Genomic DNA, 27,178 nt, shown 5'->3' with positions numbered 1-27,178 from the left:
GTTTATCTTATGCAATTAGATTGAGCTCTAGGTTAAAAAGCGATTAGCGACCCTATTCACCCCCTCCCCCTCTAGGGTCGGACACCCCGGTGATCCTTACAGGGGTGTCTCAACATATTGTCTTGCTTACGTTCTTCTTTGTGCCATCGCATCAATTTAGCATTCGTTTTGTTCATGAACAAACGTTTCAGACGTGGTATTAGAGAGAAATACCACATCACCTTGGCAGGCACCCTCTTCTTGACACGCATCCCCTCAACGTCGCCTGGATCATCTCGAGGGATCTTATACCGGCATGCGTTGCATACAAGGTATGAATCCAAATTTTCATACTCACGTCAATATAGGATGCAGTCATTAGGACAAGCATGTATCTTCTGTGCCTCTAATCCTAAAGGACAAACAACCTTTTTTGTCTCGTATGTTGTCTCCAGCAAGGTGTTACCCTCAGGGAGCAAGTTTTTTATAAGTTTCAGCAACTCCTCGAATCCCTTGTCAGACAAACCATTTGATGCCTTCCATTACAACAATTCCAATGTGGTACCTAACTTCTTTTAGCCTTGTTTACAATCTGGGTACAATAATGTTCTGTAGTCCTCCAACATACGCTTCAGATCTCTCGATTCCTTTTCTATTTCGCAAACTTTCTCAGCTCGTGCAGCATCTGACCCAGATCATCTTCTACATCGTGTCCTTCAACATATTCTTCAGGCTCACCCATTGCAGTGTCATCAAAAAAGGCACCGTAATTGCCTGTAAAGTTAGGAATCCTGTCATCTTTTTTTCATTATTATCCAGCATTATTCCTCTTTCTCCATGTTTGGTCCAAACATAGTAGTTCGGCATGAAACCACTACTGAACAAGTGACTATGGGTGGTTCTTGATGATGAGTAATCCTTCTCATTCTTGCAGTTTTTGCATGGACAGCGAACGAAACCACCATACTTGTGGTTCTCAGCAACTTTTATGAATTCATGTACACCATCGATGAACTTCATTGAACGCCGGTCCGTCATGTACATCCATTGCCGACTCATCTGGGTTCACATTTCATTTATTAACATCAAACGAATGTCAATATAAACCATTTTTAAATAAACATTGGAAGTAATAATAATAATAATAAATTGAATGAATCAATGATTGATTACGAAACAAATTAAATTGGAGTGTCATCAAAATTATATACTATAAATATATATATTATGCATGCCTAATATAAAATTAAAATAATCCAAATCCTAACTATATATAAATAAATAGCTATCTTATGCCTAATAATTTATATAACAGTAATATAATACCATAAAACTAAATCGGGTCCAAAGTACATCTACAAATATTTATCATGTGTATAAACTAAATCAAATGCTAACTACATCCTCAAAATTAATTTGCTAAAGTATTGAAAACAATATTACTAACTTTTTAAAAAATTTGAAAAAATTCGCCCCCCTCCCCTCACTCAGCTGCCATGAACAGTAGTTCACGGTAGCTTGGAGGGGGGAAGGGGGCGGGGTATTTATAGTGGCCGCACAAAGGCACCGGTTGGTGCCTTACAATCGGTGCTAAAAGTAATTGATCAGCACCGGTTGAATGTACCAACCGGTGCCTATGTCCAAGGCCAGCACTGGCACCGGGTCATGACATGACCTGATGCTAATGTCTGCTCCATAAGCATCGGGTCGTGCCTCCACCCGGTGCCATTGCTGCATGGTCCATTTGGTACCGGCTCATGGAATCAACCGGTGCCTTTGTTTGTGCATTGGCACCGGTTTGTGCCATGGCGCGCCTTGCCAGCGCTCGACGCAGGTCAAGAATACCAGCTATTATTGCAACCGGTACAGATGCTTTGTATCAATACCAGTTGGTGCAGTGGCCGGTACTTTTGGTTTGGATCTTTGGCTCATTTTCTAGTAGTGCCAGTTCTCCTGATATGTATCAGGCGCCGTAGGTCGATGTCCGTGATACGAAGTAGAGACACAAATCTTTAAAAGACCTAATTGGGGGGCGATTTTTGGCCCCCCATTGGACCACGTCTACATTGAATACCAGCCGTCCGATTTAAATCTAACATCATATATAGTGTCATCGAGAGCTTTCTACGGTGGACTAGAAGACTTCTAGACTCCGAATAAATCTCGTCTTCGTAAGCAAAGAGGGAAAGTTCCGTTAAGCTTTTTGCTCATCCACACCCACCGCGACATCTGGGCATCGCGCACCAACGAATCGAAGCAGACGACGACTTCGGGACCCAGATCTGTGGTAAGAGAAATCCTCCACCATTCTCCCATGATTTTTACCTCCCGTCCCCCTTCTCCGCTCCATACCTAGGTTGTTTTTACCTATTGCGTGTACTGCTGGCGGCCACCCTCGCATCGCCAGCGCTCCACCCCTTCAGGGGCGGCCTTCCCCGCCGATGCCTCCTCAACTAGCAGCTCGCTTCCTAGAATCCCCTGGACGAAACAGCTGCAGGCCACCCTGCTCCTCCTGCAGTTGGTGCGCTGTGATTTGGCTCAGCGCTGGCGTACGCCGTGCTGTGGCTCAGCTAGCGCGGCTGCCCGCACTCCCTACGCCAAGGCCAATACAAGGCCGCCCTGAAGTGGTGCCAAAAAGCCAGGGCTGTCTGCTCGGGACGACGCCCAAGATGCTGGCCACAAGCACAGAGTAACGATCTGCAAACTGAAGCCAAGCTGCTGCCTCCCTCGTCTACAACTTGTTCGACGAAATGCCCCAACCATACCGCTGTCTCTCATTGATGTCCTGACAAGCAAAACCGCGACCCACCGTCATGCCGTCCCCGCGCACCAGTTGCACCATCCCTAGCCGCACCACTTTTTCCTGAATAGACAGTATTTAACACCAAGTTCTATTTCGAAAAGTCATTTGCTAACATATTATGTATTGTACTGATCATGTACAAATATGACACAGGCGCTGCGACATCCAAGTGATCCCAACACCCACCTGAGAGCGGAGAAGAAAAAGAGAAAAAGGTAAACATATACATTTTGCTTTCGTAAATCTATATGACGAAATATGCATAATAAAAATAACATATATTGTGTGTGTTAATCTTCTACTAGTATATCTGTAGAATATCTATAGGACTTCGTGAGAGCATGTTCACAGTTCAGATCACATAATTTTCATGTGGTTGGGAAGACGCTAATCTAAATAATCACACATGTCCACGCGCTCGCCGGCCAAGCCGCCGCACGCCAGCCCCGCCTGAGACCGCGCATACCGACACCACGCTGAGCCATCCGGCAGGGGCTTGCCGCGGCGCCCCCCATTGGGGCTGGCCGAGTCAATCTCGGCCACGCACCACAGCCAAAACGCACGGCGGCCGGGGCCAGGGTCTTGCCGCGCCGCTGCTGCCAAGCGCTGGTCGCGCCGCCGCCCGCAGAGGCCTGGCCGAACCACTGCCGTCTACATACCCTGGCCGAAATGCGCGGCACGCAGCCCGCTCAACGCGTCGTCGCCTCCTCTCGCGCTCTGCTGGTGCTGTGGAGAGATCAGGAATGCTCTGTTTCCTTCTCACGTGTATGGATCAAGGACAACCGCTGCTCAAATTTGTCGCACTCTGAAATGGATTTGGTTCGCTGTTCCTTCTTTTATTTCGGTTCCATCAATGCCATTCAACTTTATGGCATCTCATAAGATGGCCACCAGGCTCCTTGCACGTATTGCACGCTGACAAGGTGCTGAAGCAAATATCTAACCTTATTTGATAGATTAATTTGGTCTGATTCCATTAAGAATATAATCACTACACCTTATTTTGATTTGTAATACTGCTTATTCTTGATTTGAAGTACCCAAATTGCAATTATTACATTTGATCGGAATCTGAAAAAAGTTTAGTGCAGTCAAATGTACATATTTATTCAAGAGTTGACCAACATAGACAGTATCTAACACAAATTTTTTTCCGAAAAGTTATTATTGCAGTAGTAGTTAAAAAAGTAACATATTATCTATTGTACTAATCATGTACAAATATAACACAGGACGTTGTTTAAAAAGGATAAAACTACAAGAGTCCCCAGTAATTTCAGCCACCCGAGAGCAGAGAAGAAAATAAAACAAAGGAAGTAAGCAGCTTACCTCAGCATATACAGTTTGATTTCGTTCTATGTACAAATTGGGCATAATAAAAATAAGATATATTGTATATATTCATCTTAGGTTACTAATATACTCCAAATGCTGGAAGGATTATTATTAAAATAATAATAATACTAAATTTAACCATCACATTCTGCATGAACATATCATTTAACAAGTACAGTACAAGTATGGACAGACAAGTACAAATAGGTGCTGAGAAAAGAAAACTAGACGATAAAGATATTGACTACATCCATAATACAAGTAAAAGATTAAGGGCAATAAGAAAGGAAAAAATAAAAGATAAAAGAATGGCAGATAAAGAGGTAAGCGAAAGGGGACAACAGAGCAGTAACAAAAAAAGAAGAAAAGACAAGGAAAATGAAGATATACCTACTAAAAAAATGTATAAATATTGATTCCAAACAGTTGTACCTATCTTCAACCCATGGACTGATTTCATTCTCTCCAGAATACATAAAGTACCTAAAAGAAACATATCCTGATAGATCATATTTGAGTGTACCAAAGTACAAATGCCAATACTGCAATGCCATATTTTGGTTTGAAGAACGCAACAAAAAACATCAGAAGCATGATGGTAACCAAATAACGTACTCTAACTGTTGTAAATATGGAAGTATCAAGATACCGGCCTTTAGACAACCACCGGATTTTCTCTTTACCCTACTAAATGATAAAGAAAATAGTATGTCAAAACATTTCATAACGAGAATTCGACAATACAATAGCTTATTTGCATTTACATCAATGGGCGGAAATATTGATAAAAAACTCAATAGGGGTGAAGGTCCTTATGTTTTTCGAGTAAATGGTCAGATACATCACCATATTGGATCGTTGCTCCCACAAAAAGATACGATTCCAAAGTTTGCTCAATTATACATTTTTTATACAAAAAATGAGATACAAAATAGAATGCGAGCATTAACCAACGAAGAAATTGAAGAGACTGATATTGACCCCTACATAGTGCAGGAACTCAAGAAAATGCTTGATAAACACAATCCATTAGTTAAGGTGTTTCGCCATGCACGTGATCTGTTTGAAAAATATAAAGGTATAGATATCAGCATCTGTATCATAGGAGCAAATAAAGATGATCCAATACAATTTCAAATGCCGCACACAGATGAATTAGCAATGCTAATAGTAGGAGACCTAAACTTAGAGAACTACAAAAGAGATATCATAGTTAGTAACAAAACAAGAGGACTACAACGCATATCAATATTTCACACAGCTTATATGCCACTGCAATATCCACTATTATTTCCTTACGGGGAAAGAGGATTCCAACTTGGTATAACCTATGATAATCAACAAAAGAGCAGCAATAAAAAAAGAAAGAGAAATAAGCTAACAATCCATGAGTATTTCAAATATCACATGCACTTTCGACCAAACCAACCAAATCCTTATCTATGCTACAGTAGATTATCAAAACAAGCAATTGTCGATGCACGTGCAATGGAAGACGAAGATAGACTTATGTTTATTGCTAAAAACCAATCCAAACTAAGAGCAAAATATATTCAAGGTATCTTTGATGCAATAGAAAAAGGTCTTAGTGAAGGAAATCAAATAGGGAAAAGAGTATTATTACCTTCTAGCCACACCGGCTGTAGACGTTATGTTCTACAGAACTACCATGATGGTATAGCAATATATCGTGTATATGGACCACCACATTTATTTATCACTTTTACATGCAATCCAAAGTGGCCTGAGATAAGCTTAGCTATTCTACCTGGTGAGCAACCTAATGATAGACCAGATATTATAGTACGCATTTTTCATATGAAGCTACAACAACTGCTGAATGATTTACGCTCAGGCTGTATATTTGGACCTGTATTAGCAATACTATATTCAATAGAATTCCAAAAAAGAGGACTACCTCATGTTCATATACTACTGTGGTTAGATAGGGAAAATAATGAAATAACTCCTGAAATTATAGATAAATGGATTTCTGCTGAAATACCTGATCCAAGCAAAGATCCTTTAGGATACATACTTATCGCAGAACATATGGTTCACGGACCATGTGGGGACAAAAATTTCAACTGCCCATGTATGAAAAAAGGAAAATGCTCTAAATTTTATCCTAAAGACTTTGAGAATGAAACATATTTCATAGACATTGGTTTCACTAGATATCGTCGACGAGACACTGGTATTTATATTCGGAGAGATAACCATAACTTAGATAATAGATGGATTGTTCCACACAATTTATATCTATTGAAAAGATACCAAGCACATATAAATGTTGAGTTTGTTAATAAGAGTAGACTTCTCAAATATCTTTATAAATATGTAAACAAAGGTCCTGACCATGCAAACATAATATTTGAAAGAATTAAACGAGGTGAAGATGCACCAATAAATGAAATAACAAAAGACATCGATGAGATAAAAGAATACTTGGGAGTGTAGATACATCTCCGAACAAGATGCAATGTGGAGATTACTTGGCTATGACATTCATCACCATTGGCCATCAGTTCAAAGATTGCCAGTTTATCTACCATTAATGAATATAGTTAACTTCAGCGGTGATGCCAAACTACAATCTATTATAAGGGATCCCAAAAATCAAAAGACAATGCTTACAGAATGGTTTGAAGCAAATAAGCAATATCCAGAGGCAAGAGAACTAACATATTGTGAATTTCCTCAAAAATGGATATGGGACAACAAAAACAAGAAGTGGACTAAGCGCAAGCAAGGATTCCAAATAGGGAGGTTATATTATGTTAATCCAAAAGAAGGAGAAAGGTTTTATCTAAGCATGCTTCTAATGATAATAAAAGGAGCCACCAGTTATGAAGACATAAGAACTTACAATGGCACTGTATACAAAACCTTCAAAGAAGCATGTCAGGCACGAGGTCTATTAAATGATGACAATGAATGGTACCATACATTTGATGAGGCCGCAAATTGGGCCACAACTCCACAGCTACGGAATTTATTTGCAACTATGCTACTATTTTGTAACTTAAATGATGAACATATGTTCTATGAACGAAATTGGAGAAAAATGATAGATGACATCGAACACAGACTAACTATGAGATACTATCCAATGATATATCACCCTACTGATACAGAATTACAAGACCTGCTATCACAAGAATTAGAAGATATTCTATCAAAAAACGGAGCAAATATAAAGAATTACAACCTTCCTCATAAATCGAACACCCACAATGCATATTCTGTGAATAGACTTATACAAGAGGAAATGGCATACGACACTGAGTCTCTAGAAGAAGAAGCAAACATGTCATATTTGAAGTTAAATAAAAGTCAAAAAGATGCTTTTCACCAAATAGTTAACAGTGTACTACATAATGAACCTAAGTTTTTTCTTCGTATCCGGCCACGGAGGAACTGGAAAAACATTTTTATGGAACACGATTGTCTCATATCTGAGGGCACAAAAGAAAATAGTACTCACCGTTGCTTCATCAGGAGTTGCTTCACTATTACTACCAAATGGACGTACAGCCCACTCAAGATTTCGAATTCCAATAGATATTGATGAATTATCTACGTGTGACATAAAACGAGGTAGCAAACTTGCTGAACTACTTATACAAACAACACTTGTAATATGGGATGAGGCACTGATGACAAACAAACAATGTTTTGAAGCTTTGGATAGATCACTAAGGGATATAATGTCCCAACTTAACATTGAAGCGGGAGATAGACCATTTGGAGGAAAAGTGGTTGTTCTCAGTGGAGACCCAAAACAAATACTACCAGTGATTGAAAATGGATCAAAATCACAGATTATTAGTGCAACAATAGTAAGATCATACTTGTGGAATCATGTAACCAAAATCCATCTAACTGAGAACATGAGATTACGAAAGCTACATCCAAATGATCCACAATATATAGACTTGCAAAATTTTAACAACTGGATACTAAGTGTTGGAAATGGAGCCATTTCAGAAACACACAACAATAGTGCAGAAGATTACATAGATATCAAAACAATAAAAATACCTGCAGAGATGCTTATACAAACTACAGGGAATAAAATACAAGCTTTGGTAGAATTTGCATATCCTGATTTCAAAGAAAACTTCTATAAACCTGATTATGTAAAGGAAAGAGCAATACTGTCGACAACTAATGACATAGTGGACGAAATAAATAACTACATGATAGATTTAGTTCCTGGAAAAGAAAGAGAATAGTATAGTGCAGATACAATATCAAAATGTTCAGATAGCACAAATGATGCACAAATATTATATCCTGTAGAATACCTTAACACACTAAATTCTAATAACTTTCCAACACACAAAATAATATTAAAAATAGGTATTCCAATAATACTATTAAGGAATCTGAACCAAAATCTTGGACTATGCAATGGAACTAGACTGATAGTAAGCAACCTAGGCGATAATGTTATCGAAGCTATCATAATAACATGAACACATATTGGTCAAACAGTGCACATACCAAGAATAAATCTAACAACAAGAGGACCTCACTGGCCTTTTACGTTAAATCGACGACAATTTCCAATAAAGGTATGCTACTCAATGACAATCAATAAAAGTCAAGGACAAACATTGTCAAATATTGGAGTGTACCTAAAGAAACTGGTATTTACTCACGGCCAACTATATGTTGCAATATCACGAGTTACAAACAAAGAAGGGCTAAAAATCTTAATAGAAAATGAAGATGGCTCATGTGGAACAACAACTACAAATATAGTTTACCAGGAAATTATTTCATCAATTCAGTAGCACAGATCTTAAATCTAACTAATTCAGTAATTCTATATTTCAATTTCAGATGGGCACCAACTTTATTTCGGATCTACGGCCAGGTTTATGCTCAAACACTATATGTGTTAGAGTCTCAAGACTATGGGAATATAGAGGAAAGAACCATGAAGATCAGATCAAGCATCTAGATAGGGTGCTTATTGATGAAAAGGTACATTGCTCTGCTGTTAGTCTATCAGACAATAAATCCAACATCTATTATATTATGTACATCAATTCTACAGATAACTCATCCAGAAGGTAGAACTTCAAGTGTACTTCATTCCTACTATACTCACGTCACACCATTCTTACAGTTAAATTAGAGGATCTCCACCACTCATACTTTACCTACTATCAATAAATTCCTACTTCTTTATTAACACACATACATTGACAGGGTGATTCCATATATGCTGAAGTACCTGATGATATTCTCTCGAAGTTTCAACCTATTCTGAATGAGGGACAAATTATCTCCATAAGAAGAATAACAGTAGACAGAGCAAAGGCAATATATAGAGCTGTTGACAATCCCTTGATGATCAGGCTAAATCAGTACACAGAAATTGCAGAACCAAAAGACCCAGCACTTGATTTCCCAAAATATACATTCTCATTGACACCAATATCGGAGTTAAATCAATACATTGGGAACCAAGGCGCATTCCTAGGTATGTACAAAGAACAAAAAACATAATATCAATTTGAGCTACCTAAATCTGGCTTCATGTTTTTATTTAATAAGGCAATGCCCATTCCTTGCAGTTGTCATAGGAAAGATCACAGCTGTTTCAAATGCGGCAACATTGGAGACAAGTACAGGCACTATTAAGCTGAGAAGGATAATCCATTTGGTTGATCACAAGTATACTACGACATCTATATTTGCATATTATTCGTTTCCTCCCGTACTTAATTAATACTTCTTTTTTCCTTCCAAATAACTATACACAGTGAAAACATGATCGAACTATCATTGTTTGGACCAAGAGCACAGGAATTTGACGGGGACACAGTGTATAAAGTTGGACGAAAGTCTCATGTGATAGCAATATTTGTTGGAACTTCTATGAAGCAGTACAAGGGGTCACCTCCTTTCTTAAGTGGAACAGCTGCATGCAGATGGTATGTCAATGAAAATGATGTCACTGAAATAAGAGATATCTACAAACGGTAAGGCATTATGCTAATCACAAAATCTATCATACACACTTCTTATATGTTACAGCTACTGACTGATAACTCTTCAAAATTCATATAGTTTACCAATCCAAGCAGAACCAGTTAAAAAACTGCATCTCAAAAACCATGAAGAAATCCAGAGACAAATTGAAACAAAGAGTTTGTTAGAGCTAAGAGAAATCAATCCATTTGATCATGCGGTACACGAACACAACTAAACTATTTGGTCAATATTTACGTTACATTTGTTTGCCTACTCTCCTATTTAAAAAATTGGCATTTGCAGGGCTTAAAGTTTGAGTGCACTGCAATAATAATTCAAGTAGCCCAGAACCAATATTGGTGCTATCCAGCTTGCACAGCTTGTGGCTCAAGATCAATTTTTGATGGAGGAAAATATCATTGTTCCAAGGACGGTTGCACAGGCACAAGTATTGAGCATAGGTATGTTATATATTCTCTAACCAATAGTGGACTCAGTTTGTTTGCGTACAAATCAATTAATTAAATTCTATGCACCTCCCACGAACTATTTCATTCTCCTTTACAGGTACAAAGTTTGTCTTATAGCAAGCGATACAACATGGCAGCTCCAATTCATGCTATTCCAAGATCGAGCAATGCAGCTGATTGGTAAATCTGCAGAAAAGTTGCTTACTACGTATAGAAAAAGCGACACTCCACCAGAAATTTCAGCACTTGTTGGTCAGAAATTCACTTTTATTGTTCGAGTACTCCCGGAGAAGAAACTTATTGCTCATGATCCAATGTTTGAAGTATTGAATATAAAGAAAATATTTGGAAAGCAGTTTCAGATCCCAAATGTTAAAATAGAGAGAAAACCAGCATCTTCTACCACCTCAACTTCTGAGGAACACAACCTTCCACCTCTGGTACCTATTTGTCCCAAGGCAGGGGAAAACAAGGTCAATTTTCTCATATCTACTTATATATTTACGAACTGAATGTACTACAGTACTAATGCTACATATTTACTTATCTCTTTTGTAGTCAACATCTTCTAGCAGTCACCAGATTTACAATATCGATGACAGCCAAATTGAACTGACTGGGTATTACCCTACCAAATTAATATATCATTCACTAATTTCACCTAATGTATTAACAAACTCATCAAATGACCGGGTCGCCGGGTCGCCATCCCCCCAAGGGCGCGTCGTATCATGACCTGGGTACGATGATAAGTGAGCAAGGGTCGGGTCGTCACCTGAATGGCGCGCTACATCTACGCCCGGGTGTAGTGAAAAATGAGCAAGGGTCTTTGCACTTCCCTCGACGGGTGTGAAGGGTAAGGAAGCTAGCCGAGCCAACTAGGATTCGTATAGGTAGCTGGAACGTAGGGTCCCTAACGGGTAAGTTGCGAGAGCTAGTTGATGTAGCAATTAGGAGGCGTGTAAATATTCTATGCGTTCAAGAGACTAAATGGAAGGGCCAGAAGGCGAAGGAGGTTGAGGATACTGGCTTCAAGCTTTGGTACACGGGAGCAACTCCGGGTAGGAATGGTGTAGGCATCTTGATTGATAGGAACCTTAAGGATGGAGTCGTAGAGGTTAGAAGGCAAGGCGACCGGATTATCCTAATCCGGTTGGTAGTTGGAGATTCGGTTTTAAATGTGATCAGTGCCTATGCCCCTCAGGTAGGCCTTAGTGAGAGCACCAAGATACAGTTCTGGGAAGATCTAGATAGCATGGTTAGTACCGTGTCTACCAGCGAGAAACTCTTCATAGGAGGAGATCTCAACGGCCATGTGGGTGCGACTAATGTAGGGTTCGAGCGAGTGCACGGGGGTTTTGGGTATGGTAGCAGGAGTCAAGAGGGGGAGGATGTGTTGAACTTCGCGTTAGCCTACGACTTGTTGATAGCGAATACCGTGTTTAAGAAGAGGGAATCCCATCTTGTGACTTTTCGTAGTGGACAACACTCGAGCCAGATCGACTTTATCCTTACTAGGAGGGAGGATAGACGTGATTGCTTAGATTGTAAGGTGATACCTGGGGAGTGTGTTGTCCCTCAACACAAGCTTGTGGTGGCGGACTTTCGTCTTCGGGTACGTATCCACCGGGACAAATGTACTAAGATTGCGAGAACAAAGTGGTGGAAGCTTAGAGGGGAAGCGGCACAAGCGTTTAAGGAAAGGATGCTAGGTGAGGGGCCTTGGGAAGAAGGAGAAGACGCAGATGACATGTGGCTAAAGATGGCAACATGTGTTCGGAAGGTGGCCTCAGAGGTGTTTGGCGTGAGTAAGGGAGGCAAACAGGAGGGGAAAGACACCTGGTGGTGGAATGACGAGGTGCAAAAGGCTATTAAGGAGAAGAAGGAGTGTTTCAAGCGCCTCCACCTTGACAAGAGTGCAGCCAACATCGAGGGCTATAAATTAGCGAAGAGGGTTGCAAAGCGAGCTGTGAGTGTAGCAAAGGGTAAGGCGTATGATGACCTGTATCAGCGGCTAGGCACGAAAGAAGGGGAGAAGGACATTTATAGGATGGCTAGGATCCGCGAGCGGAAGACAAGGGACATCAACCAAATCAAATGCATTAAGGATGGGACAGATCGACTGCTAGTGAAGGATGAGGAGATCATGGATAGATGGAGAGAGTACTTCGACAAGTTGTTTAATGGAGAGAGTGAGAGCCCTACCCTTGAGTTAGATGACTCTTTTGACGATACCAATAGACGTTTTGTGAGGAGAATTCAGGAGGTAGAGATCGGGGAGGCTTTGAAGAGGATGAAGAGAGGTAAAGCGATGGGTCCTGATGGTATTCCCATTGAGGTGTGGAGATGCCTAGGAGATAGAGCAATAGTTTGGTTAACTAAGCTTTTTAATCTTATTTTTCGGTCAAACAAGATGCCGGAAGAATGGAGGAGAAGTATATTAGTACCTATCTTCAAAAACAAGGGCGATGTTCAAAGTTGTACTAACTACCGTGGGATTAAGCTGATGAGCCATACGATGAAGCTTTGGGAGAGGGTTATCGAGCATCGCCTAAGAAGAGGGACAAGTGTGACCCAAAACCAATTTGGGTTCATGCCTGGAAGGTCAACCATGGAGGCGATTTTCTTAATACGACAATTGATGGAGAGATATAGGGAGCAGAAGAAGGACTTGCACATGGTCTTCATTGACCTTGAGAAGGCATATGACAAAGTACCGAGAAATGTCATGTGGTGGGCTTTGGAGAAGCACAAAGTCCCAACTAAGTACATTACCCTCATTAAGGATATGTACAAGGATGCGACGACGTTTGTCCGGACATGTGATGGCAACACCACTGACTTTCCTATTAACATAGGCCTACATCAGGGGTCAGCATTGAGCCCTTATTTATTTGCTTTAGTGATGGATGAGGTCACAAGGGATATACAAGGTGAGATCCCTTGGTGTATGCTCTTTGCTGATGATGTGGTGCTAGTTGACGAGAGTAGGGCAGGGGTTAATAGGAAGTTAGAGCTGTGGAGACGCACGTTAGAGTCGAAAGGGTTCAGACTTAGTAGGACCAAGACCGAGTACATGATGTGCGATTTCAGTGCGACTAGGCATGAGGGGGGAGACGTTAGTCTAGATGGGCAAGTGGTGGTCCAGAAGGATATGTTTCGGTATTTAGGATCGGTGCTACAAAAGGATGGCGACATTGATGAAGATGTTAGGCATAGAATTTCAGCTGGCTGGTTGAAATGGCGGCAAGCTTCTGGCATCCTTTGTGACAAGAGGGTGCCACAAAAGCTAAAAGGCAAATTCTATAGGATAGCAATTCGTCCGGCGATGTTATATGGTGCTGAATGTTGGCCTACAAAAAGGCGACATGTGCAGCAACTGAGTGTAGCAGAGATGCGGATGTTGCGGTGGTTTTGCGGGCACACAAGGAGGGATAGAGTCCGGAACGAAGTTATTCGGGATAGGGTCGGGGTGGCACCAATTGAGGAGAAACTTACTCAGCATCGGCTGAGATGGTTTGGACATGTCCAACGAAGGCCTCCTGAGGCGCCGGTGCGTAATGGGGTCCTTGAGCTAGTCGATAATGTAAAGAGGGGTAGAGGTAGACCTAAACTGACGTGGGTTGAGTCGGTTAAGAGAGACCTTAAGGATTGGAACATCTCTAAAGAGATAGCTTTGGATAGGAGCGCTTGGAGACTAGCTATTAATGTGCCTGAACCTTGAACTTATTTCTTTCGGGTTTCATCTCTAGCCTACCCCAACTTGCTTGGGAAAAAAGGCTATGTTGTTGTTGTTGTTGTTGTATTACAAGACAAGACAATAAGAAAAGCACTGGATATGAAGAACGAAGAACAGGTACTTCAAATAGAGCTCAACAGCTGCATTCAACTAACTCAAAACTCATGCTCTTCCTCTTGATTTATATAGCTCAAACCTTTCATCTTAGTATTTATCGTACAATCTTTTTATATAGCTTCAAGACACACATGAAAAGGAACATCTCAGTCAGAGAGCCAAAAGGTCACATTCATAGATCAGAACCAGTTACAAAGGTACTAATTTCTCAAACTTACTGCAATTCTTTCAATTCCTTTTCATTAACAAAAAATTAATTGACCATTAATTTGTCTTCTGTTCACAGGACCAGGAGACATCTTTGTCACCCTCTTTTGGATATGTATCTACATACCTATATCACCTACAATCTTAGCTTAATCTAGGTGTTTTAGTAAATGCACCATATTTTGTTATACATATGGTGATGGTCACAAGACAAATGTTGATTAGTTCAGAGAAATAGCTCTGATGTTCAGCAAGCCCAAAACTTCAACTATTTGCAACTACGCAAACCAAAGATATAGCAAAAGTTTATAATATTTTGGTGTATCATATATGCCATAACAAAAATAATTGTGTATCTGCCACGAAGCCTGACTCCAAGTGCTAAATAATTAAGCTTTTTTCATACAGCTTCCACATACTTCTCTCTAGTGCACTCCCCACGTCGCCCATGCTTCTACGTATCACAGAAATGATGACAAAAAACTAGGAGTTCCACTGCACTGGCCTACAGGTTGTGGCGCGGCAAGGCCGCGGCAGTTGTTCTAGTAAACTAGCTAAAACTAGTGGCATGGGCAGGACAACTATTTTTATAAAAAAAACCGATGGTATGAACGTCAAGAATCGAACATTTTCTCAGTGATGTATAAAATAGAAGTTCATAATCCAGGGTGGCCCCCAGAAAAGTCCTAGATAGCTCCAGGTACTACCTTATCAACTCTGAAATGCAGACAAAAGATAACAAAAGGGTCCCAGCACACTCTGGTCTTTTCCTTTCTCGAGAAGGAATACAATACAACTAGGTTCAAAATATTTGTCTCGCAAATTATAGTCAAACTGTGTAATTAGTTATTTTATTTAGCTACATTTAATACTTCATGCATGCGTTCAAAGATTCGATGTGATGGGAAATCTTGTAAAATTTTGGAATTTTGAATGCATCTAAACAAGACCCTAGTTGATAGTTTGATACATGATGGGGCAATTCATACAGAATATCTATTCGTCTCGTCTTCTTTTGTGGCTTCTGATGCTCTCTTCTATAGTTTATCGGTATGCTGGTAGTTCATTGTTGAGTGGTGTTTCAGTGTTTGCCCATTTCTAGCTCTACCTTTCATTAGCTAAATTGCAGCAAATTGCCAAGGACTAGCCGAAAGAAAACACAAACAGTCTTGAAAGTTAAAATACACATCGTTCAGTTATTTTTCTTCTGGAGTTCACAAAAAATATTTTTGCAGGTAATAAATAATAAAATGAGTTATATTTTTCAATGGCATACAAAAAATTTGCTCTAAATAAAATCATTGTTCAGGAGCCATAGCCCCATGTGTGTAAAAAGCTCTTGGTACTTTCAGCCATTATACCTTTGTGCTGCCGAGGAGGGTAGTGTACACTCTGAACAGCCAATGCCGAACTAGGCCGGTGGATATTTTCCCACATCGAAATGCTACGCGAACAATCATTGAACGCAATGCTTTCAGATAAAACATGCGCTGTGTCACAAGCATCGTTAAATAGATTATCTGTTTGTTTAGAGATCTATGTTACTCTAGAAAAATAGACATCATAAAGAAGAGAGGAGGCATATGATGTGAGTAAAAAGCTTGGCCAATTTACAGGGCAGTAGATCATTTTGCATCTCATTCCGCATCAGTTTAGCAAGTGGCACCTGTATAAAAACATATTTTCAGCTCTTAGGGAACATAGTTTCGGCTCTTAGGGGACAGTTGTGGTAGGACGAGTATACATGCCACAGATGGAGATCACAAGTTGGTGTAGTGAGCTCTAAAAGTTATCAATCCCAGCTATCATAAACCAAAACACTTTTGTAATTTTAGTTGCGGGTGTAACAGCATAACGACGGAAAAAAGGAACATCGACCAAACACTAACGGCTATGTTACACCGATTCTGACACGCGTGTCGGACACGACGATACGTGTCGGACACGGCGATTTGTCATTTTTCCAAAACTAGCGACACTGCGATACGTTATATACTTTTTTTACGAAACTGCAATATGTTATATACATGCATACCTATATGAACTAGACAAATAAAATAGCAATCATCAGCACATAAAGCAAAGTAGTCTTGAGATCAGCACATAAAGCAAAGCAATCATCAGCACATTTGCATTTCCTAACTAGAGAATCATCAGCGAGGGGCGGTTATTGAGCTGGACCGTGTCGGGAAGGAGTCGGAGCCGTGTCGACAACGTGTCGGATAATAAAAATATTTATTTTAGACATTTAAATCGTCGATACTCCTCCGATACGTATCGGAGATGATCGGTGTCGAATACGGTGTCCGACACCTACACATGAGTTCACTGGCGTGTTGGGGTAACATAGACTAACGGTTGCGCTATCTTGTAACGGTGCTCTCCGACCCTCACCTTTCTGTTCTAAATGCCAAAAAAGATGCAACCAAACATTAATGGTCGCTCTACCTTGCGAGCGAGCTATCTGTATTTTACTTTTGAGACCCTGTTCTGCTCCAGCGGCCTCCAGCCAGCCAGCAGTATTTTCCTCTCACACCACTCCAACAGCAGCCTCCAGCACCAGCCAACCAACAATGTTTTCCTCTCACACCACTCCAACAGCAGCCTCCAGCACCAGCCAAGCGAACATGGCCTGAGTTTCAAACTACGCCCTATGCCCCTGAAATCATGGTATTATGTTGCATGAAGCGACGAGCATTTCCTCGCTGATATGCTCCGCGCCTAGATGGATCATCAACATTATAAACTTATAATCGAGGGCAAAAAGAAAAAAGAATAGGAAAGGAAAGAAAAAGAAAAAAAGAAAACAAGGGTTGCCTCGTGTGTGCGCGCAGCATTTTTCGTTCCGGGGCTGAAGCTGAAGGCGTGGGTCTCGAGAGCAGCTTTGCCCAAAAATGGCTTCGCCTGCGATACCATTCGTCCCCCTCACGTCCCAAGTCCCATCGCGCCGACCCCTTCGTCCTGGGGCGCCCTCCTCCTCCATGGCCACCGCGCCCCGACGCCGCCGCCGCTGCTGCTAGGTTTCTGGTAGAGGAGGAGGAGGCCGGGGCAGGCAGCGCGCGAGCTCGATCGCCTGCCGGGCCCGAGCTGGAGCCGATGGTGCTGGATCTCAATGCCGCCGACTCGCCGACGCCCGGGTCGGCCTCGGCCACCTCCAGCTCCAGCGGCTTCTTCCGGTTCGACCTGCTCGGCGGGAGCCCCGACGAGGAGGGCTGCTCGCACTCGCCGCCCGTCGTGACGCGCCAGCTCTTCCCCTCGCCGCACCCGGACGCCGTGGCCTCGCCGCCCCCGGACGGGTCGCCGCCCCCGGAGGCAGCGGGGTCGTTGGCGCGCCGCGCGGTGGATCTCCGGGGGCCCGCGGCGGCCGTGGCCGCGCCTTCGTCGCCCGCGGCCGGGAAGAAGAGCCGCCGGGGGCCCAGGTCCCGGAGCTCGCAGTACAGGGGCGTCACCTTCTACAGGAGGACCGGCCGCTGGGAGTCGCACATCTGGTGAGCACTCTCGCCATCCGCTTAATCCATGCTTGCTTTTCATTGGAGCTTCCACTCAGTAACCTCTCGTTTGCATCCTCCAATTGGGCAGGGACTGCGGGAAGCAGGTCTACCTGGGTGAGCTCAGATTCTAGTTCCCCTGCTCAAGCTGCCGTTAACTTTTTACTGTGCTTTTAGTAAAAAAACATTTACTGTGCTTAATTTGATTGGGCTCTGCTGGTGACGTTTCCGTTTCAGGTGGATTCGACACCGCGCACGCCGCAGCAAGGTTTGAACTCAACACTGACGCATTCATATCTGACTGCTGTAAGTTGTGGGTGTGCTGAGGTTGTTGTATTGGATTGTGCAGGGCCTATGACCGTGCTGCGATCAAGTTCAGGGGCCTCGACGCAGACATCAACTTCCATTTGAAGGACTATGAGGCTGACTTGAAGCAGGTATGCTGCCTGAACCACACTTGTGATGCTGGGGTGTTTCAGTTTCGAGTGTGGGATTGATCGATCCTGACTGATTAGTTTGTGCCCTGTTAGATGAAGAATTGGACCAAGGAGGAGTTTGTTCACATACTCCGGCGTCAAAGCACTGGGTTTGCGAGGGGGAGCTCAAAGTACCGGGGTGTGACTCTGCACAAGTGTGGTCGATGGGAAGCTCGGATGGGTCAGCTTCTTGGGAAGAAGTAAGCAGATCTTGCTTTGCTCTGGTTATAGATACTTCAAATAGTTTCTAGATTAGCTCATGCATTTTTTTCATGACAAGAACAAAAACTCTATTGAGATGAACTACTTGAACAGAACTGGCAGTTACTATGGAGACGAAATGAATGTACTCCATATTCAAGCTGCTATAGGGGGAAAGAATGGTAGACCTGAACGATACAGAAATGTATTTGGAAGGAACAGAACTGGGAAGGAACATGTTTATGCTTTCTTTGGTAGCTCTGACGTTATTGGTAAATAGATGCATTTGTCCTTTCTTATTTTTTCTGGTAATATAATAACTGAAAACTGCAATCCCTGTGCATTTTGGCTAATGTCACCATGTATCACTATGTAAATTCACTAAGAAGTGATGTTCATGTGCAGGTACATCTACCTCGGGCTGTTTGACAGTGAAATCGAAGCAGCAAGGTTCAGCTAGCGCACTTCTTGCTTCTTTTATATATTCATGGATACCAAAACCCCTCACTCACCTTGAACAGTTTGTCAATTTTGTAGAGCATATGACAGGGCGGCCATTCGTTTCAATGGTCCCGACGCTGTTACTAATTTTGATTCTAGTTCCTATGATGGAGATGTTCCGCTTCCACCTGAAATCGAGAAAGATGGTACTATTGGAATATTTGTTTAGCTGTGTCCAGTGTACACTAGAACCATCCTCTACAAAATCTTACCAGGTTGATTTTTCTTAGCAGTGGTTGATGCGGACATCCTTGATTTAAATTTGAGGATTTCACAGCCTAATGTGCATGATCCGAAAAGTGATGGTATCCTGACTGGCTTTGGAGTAAACTGTAATTCTCCTGAAGCTTCAAGTTCAATTGTTTCCCAGGTAAATATATGACAATATTATGCTACAGCAATACAATTCGTTCCACCGTCTCAATTCTTAATACCAGTTAAATGAGTAGCTTATAACTTAGCTTTTCTTAATAGCTTAAAAAATCACTTGTCAGATAGTTGCATGGAAATTTCTGTACATATTTGGCCATTTTGGTAACCCTGCTTGAAAGTTTGCTGCTGTTCGCTGTTCTCTTACATTCTTAACCAAAACACCAAGAATGTGTAGTCTCTGTTACTACCTGTTAGTAATTAAAATCAGAGAAATTTTGTATGTTTATGTGCATAAGGTTTAAAAGATATTAACAAAGCCATAACACTCTGGTTGCTTCGATCCTACTCTTGCTTTCTGAGGGGTACTAAGGATCTCAATCTTATATTGGACTCGCTGGATCTTTTGCTTCTGTAGCCAATAAGCCCTCAGTGGCTTGCAAATCCCCACAGCACATTGGTTCCACCCCAGCAGCCACATCTGTATGCATCTCCTTCTCCAGGCTTCTTTGTGAACCTCAGGGTAAATCTAACACCCCTATTTCCTATTCTGTATCAAATGCAGTTAAAATTACTACTAGATGCTGAATCCAGAATGGACAATTTTCAAGCACAAAATCTGAATATTGAAAAAAATAGTTCGAGGGGCACTTTGCTTATCCATATATGTTTAGTTTTTTTAACTATTACTCACATATTTGTTCTTGCGATTGAGATGCTATGAATTTGATCCTGTAAATAGCATATACAGGTAGTTGTGGGCACTGTTTGTCTTGTGAATCTCTGCCAATCAGCCTGCAACTTTGCATGAGCCATAGCTGTCGAACCTTTTACAGCCGGCGGTGGCACTGCTCGATTGACCTATCTTGTAGTAGTACTTTGTTGTAGCGTCCTGCAGCTTCAGTCCTGTCTGTTCAGATCACTTGTGGATTTTTTGATTTTGAGATTTTGGAAGAGAATCTTTTAACATTCAAAGTATTAAATGTAGACTAATCACAAAACTAATTATAGATCTCGTCTGTAAATTACGAGACAAATCTAATGAGCCAAATTAATCGATTATTAGCACATGTTTACTGTAGCAATTAGGCTTATTAAATGCGTCTCGTGATTTACAGTTCATTTGTGTAATGCGATTTATTTTTCGACTACATTTAGTATACTATGCAGACGATTTACAAAAATTTTAAATTTTGGGTGTAAAGATCTAAACAGGACGGGTTCTACGTTTACATGAATGCTCACCTACATCTGCTGCTCGATCCAGCACTGCTCCCCTGCTCTGCTTTGCAGGAACAACAATTGATAACCACAGATAAAAGCTGATTCGTCTGAATCAAAAAAATGGTTGATGACATGTTTAGCTGGCCCCCTTGTTTAGTTCCTTCAAAATTCCAAAACTTTATAAGATTCCTCGTCACATCGAATCTTTAAACAGTTGCATGAAATTTTTTTTGAGCGAAATTTGCATAAAATATTAAATGTAGTTAAATAAAATAACTAATTACATAGTTTGTCTATAATTTACGAGACGAATTTTTTGAGTCTAGTTAACAGTGGCGGAGCCTTGTTGAGGCCATAGGGGGCTCCGGCCCCCTTACCGGCAAAATTTGCATTAGTTAAACAGTGATTTTAACACTGTTCACTACTATAGTAGGTTAATTAATAAAGAGTGGCCCCCTTCATTTTTCAATCACGCTTTGCCACTGCTAGTTAATTCATAATTAGATAATAATTATTAAATATAAACGAAAGTGCTATAGTATTTTATAGATTTCCTTTTAGGCATCTAAACAAGTCCTGAGTGTTCGTGGGGGATCCACTGATCCAGGACTGACGCTTGCTTCCCCGTCCTCTGTTTGTGCATCTGCAGGAGGCACCACCAGCCACGGAGAAGCGCCCGGAGCCGGGCCCGGGCCCGGGCCCGGGCCCCCAGGCGTCGTTCCTTCCTTGGGCGTGGCAAATGCAGGGCTCCCCTGCGCCGTTGCTCCCCGCTACTGCAGCATCATCAGGATTCTCTGCCGCCGGCGCGCCGCCGCCGTCCGGCCCCCGCCCGTTCGCCGGCCGCCACCAGCAGATCCGCTTCCCCCCGCCTGACGGGCGAGCTCTTCGTGCCCCGCCTGACGGGCGCCTGGCCTGACCGGTGGCCATCCACCCGTGCTTCGCTGGTCGGGCCTGGTCAGTGGCAGGGGCCATTGGTTGCCTGGTTGGGGAACTGGGGAGAGGCACTGAGGCAGAGTCCTCGCCATCTCCCCTGCTGTACTGGTCACTACCGTCGAAGCTCCGGTCCCTATCTTTATTTTGGGAAGCGGATTCATGGACCATGAGCGCGAGCGTGTGTAAAAAAAAAGACTTTGGAATAAGTAAAACCATATTTATGATACCTTTCGTTTCAAAAAAAAAATTATGATGCTTGGTTTGGCAGAGGAGTTCGTCCCGTTCATTTCGCGATCTTGGGGTGAAAAGTTACCGTAGCACATCTCGTTGTTATTTGATAAATAATATCCAATCATGAACTAATTATGTTTAAAAGATTTATCTCGTATTAATCAGTTAGACTATAATTAGTTATTTTTTATTTACATTTAATATTTCATGTATATATACGAAATTACGTGATGGTTACTGTAGCAATTTTTTTAGTAACTGGACGGGGCCTTCTTGCCCATGCCACTGGTGCAGAGCTCCTGTGAGCAGTGGATTGGCAGAAGTGACAGTGAGCAGAGCAGCGAGCTGCAGTGGAGCGGCCAATGGGCTGGCGCCAAAGGGGACCTATCGGCCAATGCCTTTTCCTCGCTACCCCGCGACTATTCCTTTGCCTGCCCGCTATTGCTAGCTCTTTTTTCTGTCTGCTGCTCGGTGGTGTCAGTGGCCACTGTTGCTTCTGATGGAGTGATGGATCCCTCATCCCTCCCATACATGGAGTGTGCCACGTCGCTGTCACCTTCCCCTCCCTGGCTAGGGCCCTGTTTGGATAATTCAGGGTAAATTTACCTCAAAGTAAATGTTTTATGTCTACCATTTACCTCTAATAGTTTTTCCCTATAAAAGTGTTTGGATTAGGGATAAATATGGTTGGGTAAAGGTGTTTGGATGATAGTTTTACCTCTATTTGACACCCAAAGAGGGGTAAAGGAAATTTGGGGTAAAACATTTGCCTCAACTCTTTTTACCCTCATGTTTGGATGTTAAAAGTAAAAAGTACCTCTTTTTACCCTTTTTACTCCATTTACCCCTCCATCCAAACAAGGCCTAGGGCTCCCCCCTCCCCCTTGGAGGGGCGTTGTGGTGGTGGGCATGGCCTGCGACTGCGGCCTGGCAGAGCGGCAGTGCCAATGCCACTTCCAAAGCGGGGAGTTGGCTGGTCTGGTCAGCTGGTCTCTGTGATGTCGTACGGCGATAGGCCTGAGAGGGCACGGCATGCCAGATCCAGATTTCGTGACTTGCGGTAGGCAAGTCACCACGTGACTGGCGCCCGATCTCAACCCTCCACGATGTATCCAAAGGCTCACGAAGGGATTCCTGTTTTTTCACCTCCTCCCTAGGACGGACGGAACCCAAATCAGACGCGCGCGCGCGTCGCGTCGTCGCCTGGCCGCCCCCGACCGCTGCCGTGCTGCACCCGGCCGCCGCCACGCCGCGAGGGAGGTCGCTGTCGCCCGGCCGCGAGGGCGGAGAGCCGCCACGAGCTGGAAGAAAGGCCGCCGCTGCGAGGTAGGCAGGAGGCCGCGAGGGAGGTAGGAGGCCGGCGATGCGAAGGAGAAGGACGGTGCGCCGTGGCGGGCTGCCGAGGCAGGATTGCGGCGCGGCTGGCTAGCGCCGCGAGCGGAGAGAAGGGACCTGCGGGGCCATCGCTGCGCGCAGAGGAGGCCCCGCCGGGGAGGAGGCCGCGCGCAGAGAAGCTCGCCGGAGAGCAGCGCAGAGGGCAGCGCGGAGGGCTGCCGGGAGTCAGAATGCAAGGCACAGCAGTAGCAAAAGCTCCGGTGAAAACTGAAGACTAAGAACACCTACAAATGCCAAAAGTACTGATATCAAACCCAATAGTGGAAGTGTCAACAGCAGGGAATTGTTGTAAAGTGCAGCATCGAAATTGTTGTCAATTTTTATAGCTATAACTTTGATACGAATTGCAACACTGGAAGCATTGGCAACAATGATGCTAGTAGCAGTAGCAAATGGTTTCTGTAATGTTCATTTTGCCAGCACCACTTGGACAAATTTATTTGGTTGTATGAGTCGTATGTTGTAATTGGATTGCTTTAGGCCTATCATGAATGAATGAATTAGTAATTTCTTGATGTTATTTTCTAAAAAATTTGACAGCATATCCCCATAATTGATGGATGTAAGGATGAAAAATTGCATTATATATAATAGCTAGGAGGGTCTAGTTCTTCAGAAACATGAAAACAGCCATATAGAAGCATCCAAACAGCCATATAGAAGCATCCAAACAAGTCTTTGGAGCATACGGAGCAACTATTTGAAGTGACCATATTCACTTCTACAATTTAGCCACAAATTACTATAGTTAGCCCACCATATTCACTTCTACAATTTGGCAATAAAATATTATAGTTAGCCCTTTCTAAAATACTAAATTGGGACCACAATTCTGTCCAAAAGCTATCTAACCACCCTGTCCAAAAGCTATCTAACCACCTTGTCCAAAAGTCATCAAACCATCCTGCCCAAAAGCCAGCAGACCATCCTGCCAATACTAGAATAGATCTTGATCATAGAAAATATCATCATCATAACTTGGTGCTGTCACAAGCTGGATAAAATTGCTAATGATATTGTATTGTTGAAGCCCCACATTTGTTTATTTTTGGCTGCCATCATCCCTCACTTGTACTTGTGGACGTAAACCATCAGTTTTTTTTGTTCTGCCAATAAAAGAACATTAATTAGTTCTATTTATGACAAACATAAAGAGATGAGCAGATTGCATCTTATATACCTTTGCTCCTTGAGTAGATTTAGGCTATGAAACACGGATACGTGGGGGTGCCGCCGTATCCTGTATCCGATACATATCGGATACGGATACGCCATGGATACGCAGCGGATATGTATCCAAGCCGTATCGGCATACTGGGCTGTATTGGGCCTAGAAACTCAAGATTGGATACGTATCTGTGTGTGATACGGCCCAGTAGCCCAACTAGCAGATGACATAGGGGTGGGGAAGGAGCACCGCCGCATCCGCCGCCCCCACGCCCGCAGATGCACCCGCTTGTGCCGAGAGGGGTGGAGAAGGAGCTGCTGGGGAAGAAGGTTGAGGGAGATGGTCGCCGTCCGCGGGGAAGAATCCCGGCCGCCGCCCCTTCTGCCGCCGCGCGGTCGAGCCTGAGGCGGCCTTCCTGCCCGCGTGCTGCGCTCGATCCGCCGCGCTGGTTTGCCGGTGAGCTCGTCCTCCCCGACGCCGCGCTCCACCCCGAGCCAGATCCGACCGCTGGCGTGCGTGGGGAAGGAGCTGCCGGCGCGCGTGGAGAAGGAGCTACCGGTGCTGGCCTCGAGGCTGCGCGCTGCCGGAGAGGGTGGAGCCGGCGGCCGGCCGGGGAAGGGAGGCGCCGGCGGCCGGCCGGCCGGGAAAGGGTGGGATGGGAGACCGAGAGAGAAGAGAGAATGGGAGAGAGAGAGACGGGGAGACCGGGAGGGAGGGGGAGATAAGATAAGGTTTTGTTTTTTATTTTGCCCCTTTCCTTTTTCAATAATTATATTTTAGTCCCTAAAACTTCTATTTTCTTACATTCTAATTCCTATAACTTTTATTTTCTCACATTTTAATCCTATAAAGGTAATAAATGAATTTTTAAAGTAAAATGACCACACCATTTTTAGGTGTTTTAACTGCTTTTCGTTGTATCTGAGTGTGGCTATTTAATATGCATTATTATCTATTTATTTATATTTTTAGGTAAACGTATTCGCGTATCGGGTTTTTTTAGAAAAATGGCATATCCGCGTATCCGTATCCTTCCGATACCGATACACGTATCCGTATCCGTGCTGCTTAGGATTTAGGATTCTTCTTCTTCTCGACTTTTTTGACTAAACCTCCTTCTCCTTGCGTACATTCAGGATGACCAGATTTAGGATTCTTCTTCTTCCCCTTGCGTAGCTTATCAATCCATGTTCTATTTCTCCTTGACTTTTTGGCTGAACCTCCTTCTTTAGTTGTGCAGCCCTAAGTAAGTCATCTCTTTGTTGCACATTTGGATCAACATTTTCTTTCTCCTCACAGGGCTCATTTGGGTCACCATTTTTTTTGTCCTCACATGTCTCATTTGTAGCATCAGCATATTGTAAATTGAGTTTATCCTCTAGCTGTGTAGAAAGGCAATCAAGTTAATTTCTAACATTACACAGCACTCTGGAGAGTGAGCTACTTTATGTGTCAAATTGTGAAATTTATGAGACATAAACTTGTACCATAGTTGAGCTTCCAATTTTGAATTTGCTACCACATTCCTTCCTTGCCTATCTAGTATATTTCCATTGTGTGCCTCTCTAGTCCATCTATTTAAGATATAATGTAGTGGCAATCTCTTTATATTCATTAAATCAAGAACTTTCAGACTATGTGCACATAATATTCCTGTCTTTTCAAACATTTTACAACTACTTGAAACTTTTTTGGTGCAAAGGATCACCGAGCACTATGTACTCCACCTCAGAACTTAACTCACCAAGCAAATTCCCAACAACAACAGCATATTTGTGTTCTCCATCCAAAACTCTAGCGCACGCAGCCATGGATCTTTCATATTCTCCTTGGAACGCTTCAAAGATAACTGGAGTGTACACTTGGCTTGCTTGAACCAACATAGGTGTGCACATTAGTCTTCTTGGTATATTTTTCCTTGCCTCAAATTCAAACTCTAGTTTCTTATCTCTTTTCTCTTGCACTGACCTCTCAAAATGCTTTAGAAATCGAATGATATCAAAATCATATTTCAAATGGTTCTTCAGTGCATTGTTGAAGCAATCACTTAGCTGTGTACTTCTCACTCCTAAACTGAAGACATCTCTCATATAACATTCAGCTCATTTATCTTTCACCTTGTAAATGCTATCCAACCATGTTTGCTTATGAACTTTGGATCTCATAATTTGAAATGTTTCTTCAAATGATGCCTCATCTTCGTGGCCATATATACAAGCATTAAAATCACGCAGAATATGAGGTTCATCTTCTTCCTTTTCACCTTCCTCCTCACCTTCTTCTTCCTTTTTCACCTTCATCTTTCTCTTTATCCTTCACTGGAGATAAATGCTTCACAACATTTTGCATTATGTGAAAGGTGCACAGTCCATGGTATGATTCTGTGAATATAATCTTTATACTTTTTTCCCATTGCTGCATCTTGATCTGTGTAAATAGTTGTAGGCTGCTTTTCATTATGTGCAGCTAGGAAAGTCTCAAACAACCATGTAAATGAAGCTTTTGTTTCATCAAATAGAAGTGCAGCACCAAACATAGTAGTCTCCCTAAA

The 27,178-nt window shown here is 42.6% G+C and overlaps 1 protein-coding gene and 1 pseudogene across 8 annotated transcripts; both read left to right on the top strand.

The window, feature by feature from the left end:
- Nucleotides 1-2,113: 2,113 nt before the first annotated feature.
- Nucleotides 2,114-15,003, top strand: LOC120658059 (replication protein A 70 kDa DNA-binding subunit-like). Of its 8 annotated transcripts, none has more exons than XM_039936259.1 (11): nt 2,114-2,266; nt 2,936-2,997; nt 4,015-4,098; nt 8,969-9,112; nt 9,341-9,614; nt 9,709-9,808; nt 9,898-10,116; nt 10,205-10,325; nt 10,412-10,569; nt 10,676-11,051; nt 11,137-11,373. In XM_039936259.1, exons 4-11 carry the CDS (start codon nt 8,969-8,971, stop codon nt 11,311-11,313), a joined length of 1,569 nt encoding a protein of 522 aa, XP_039792193.1. In that variant the 5' UTR covers nt 2,114-2,266; nt 2,936-2,997; nt 4,015-4,098; the 3' UTR covers nt 11,314-11,373. The 8 variants fall into 8 exon arrangements, with proteins under 8 accessions (XP_039792193.1, XP_039792195.1, XP_039792199.1 ...); XM_039936265.1 differs by lacking the exons at nt 2,114-2,266; nt 11,137-11,373 and adding exons at nt 14,553-14,631; nt 14,721-15,003 and having other exon boundaries at nt 2,281-2,997; XM_039936263.1 differs by lacking the exon at nt 2,114-2,266 and adding an exon at nt 2,281-2,668.
- Nucleotides 15,004-17,520: 2,517 nt separating this feature from the next.
- LOC120658058 lies at nt 17,521-22,100 on the top strand (annotated as a pseudogene).
- Nucleotides 22,101-27,178: the final 5,078 nt, after the last annotated feature.

The sequence above is a fragment of the Panicum virgatum genome, chromosome 2N (assembly GCF_016808335.1).
Source record: "Panicum virgatum strain AP13 chromosome 2N, P.virgatum_v5, whole genome shotgun sequence".
Lineage (NCBI taxonomy): Eukaryota > Viridiplantae > Streptophyta > Magnoliopsida > Poales > Poaceae > Panicum > Panicum virgatum.
This window is presented reverse-complemented; position numbering and strand designations above follow the sequence as displayed.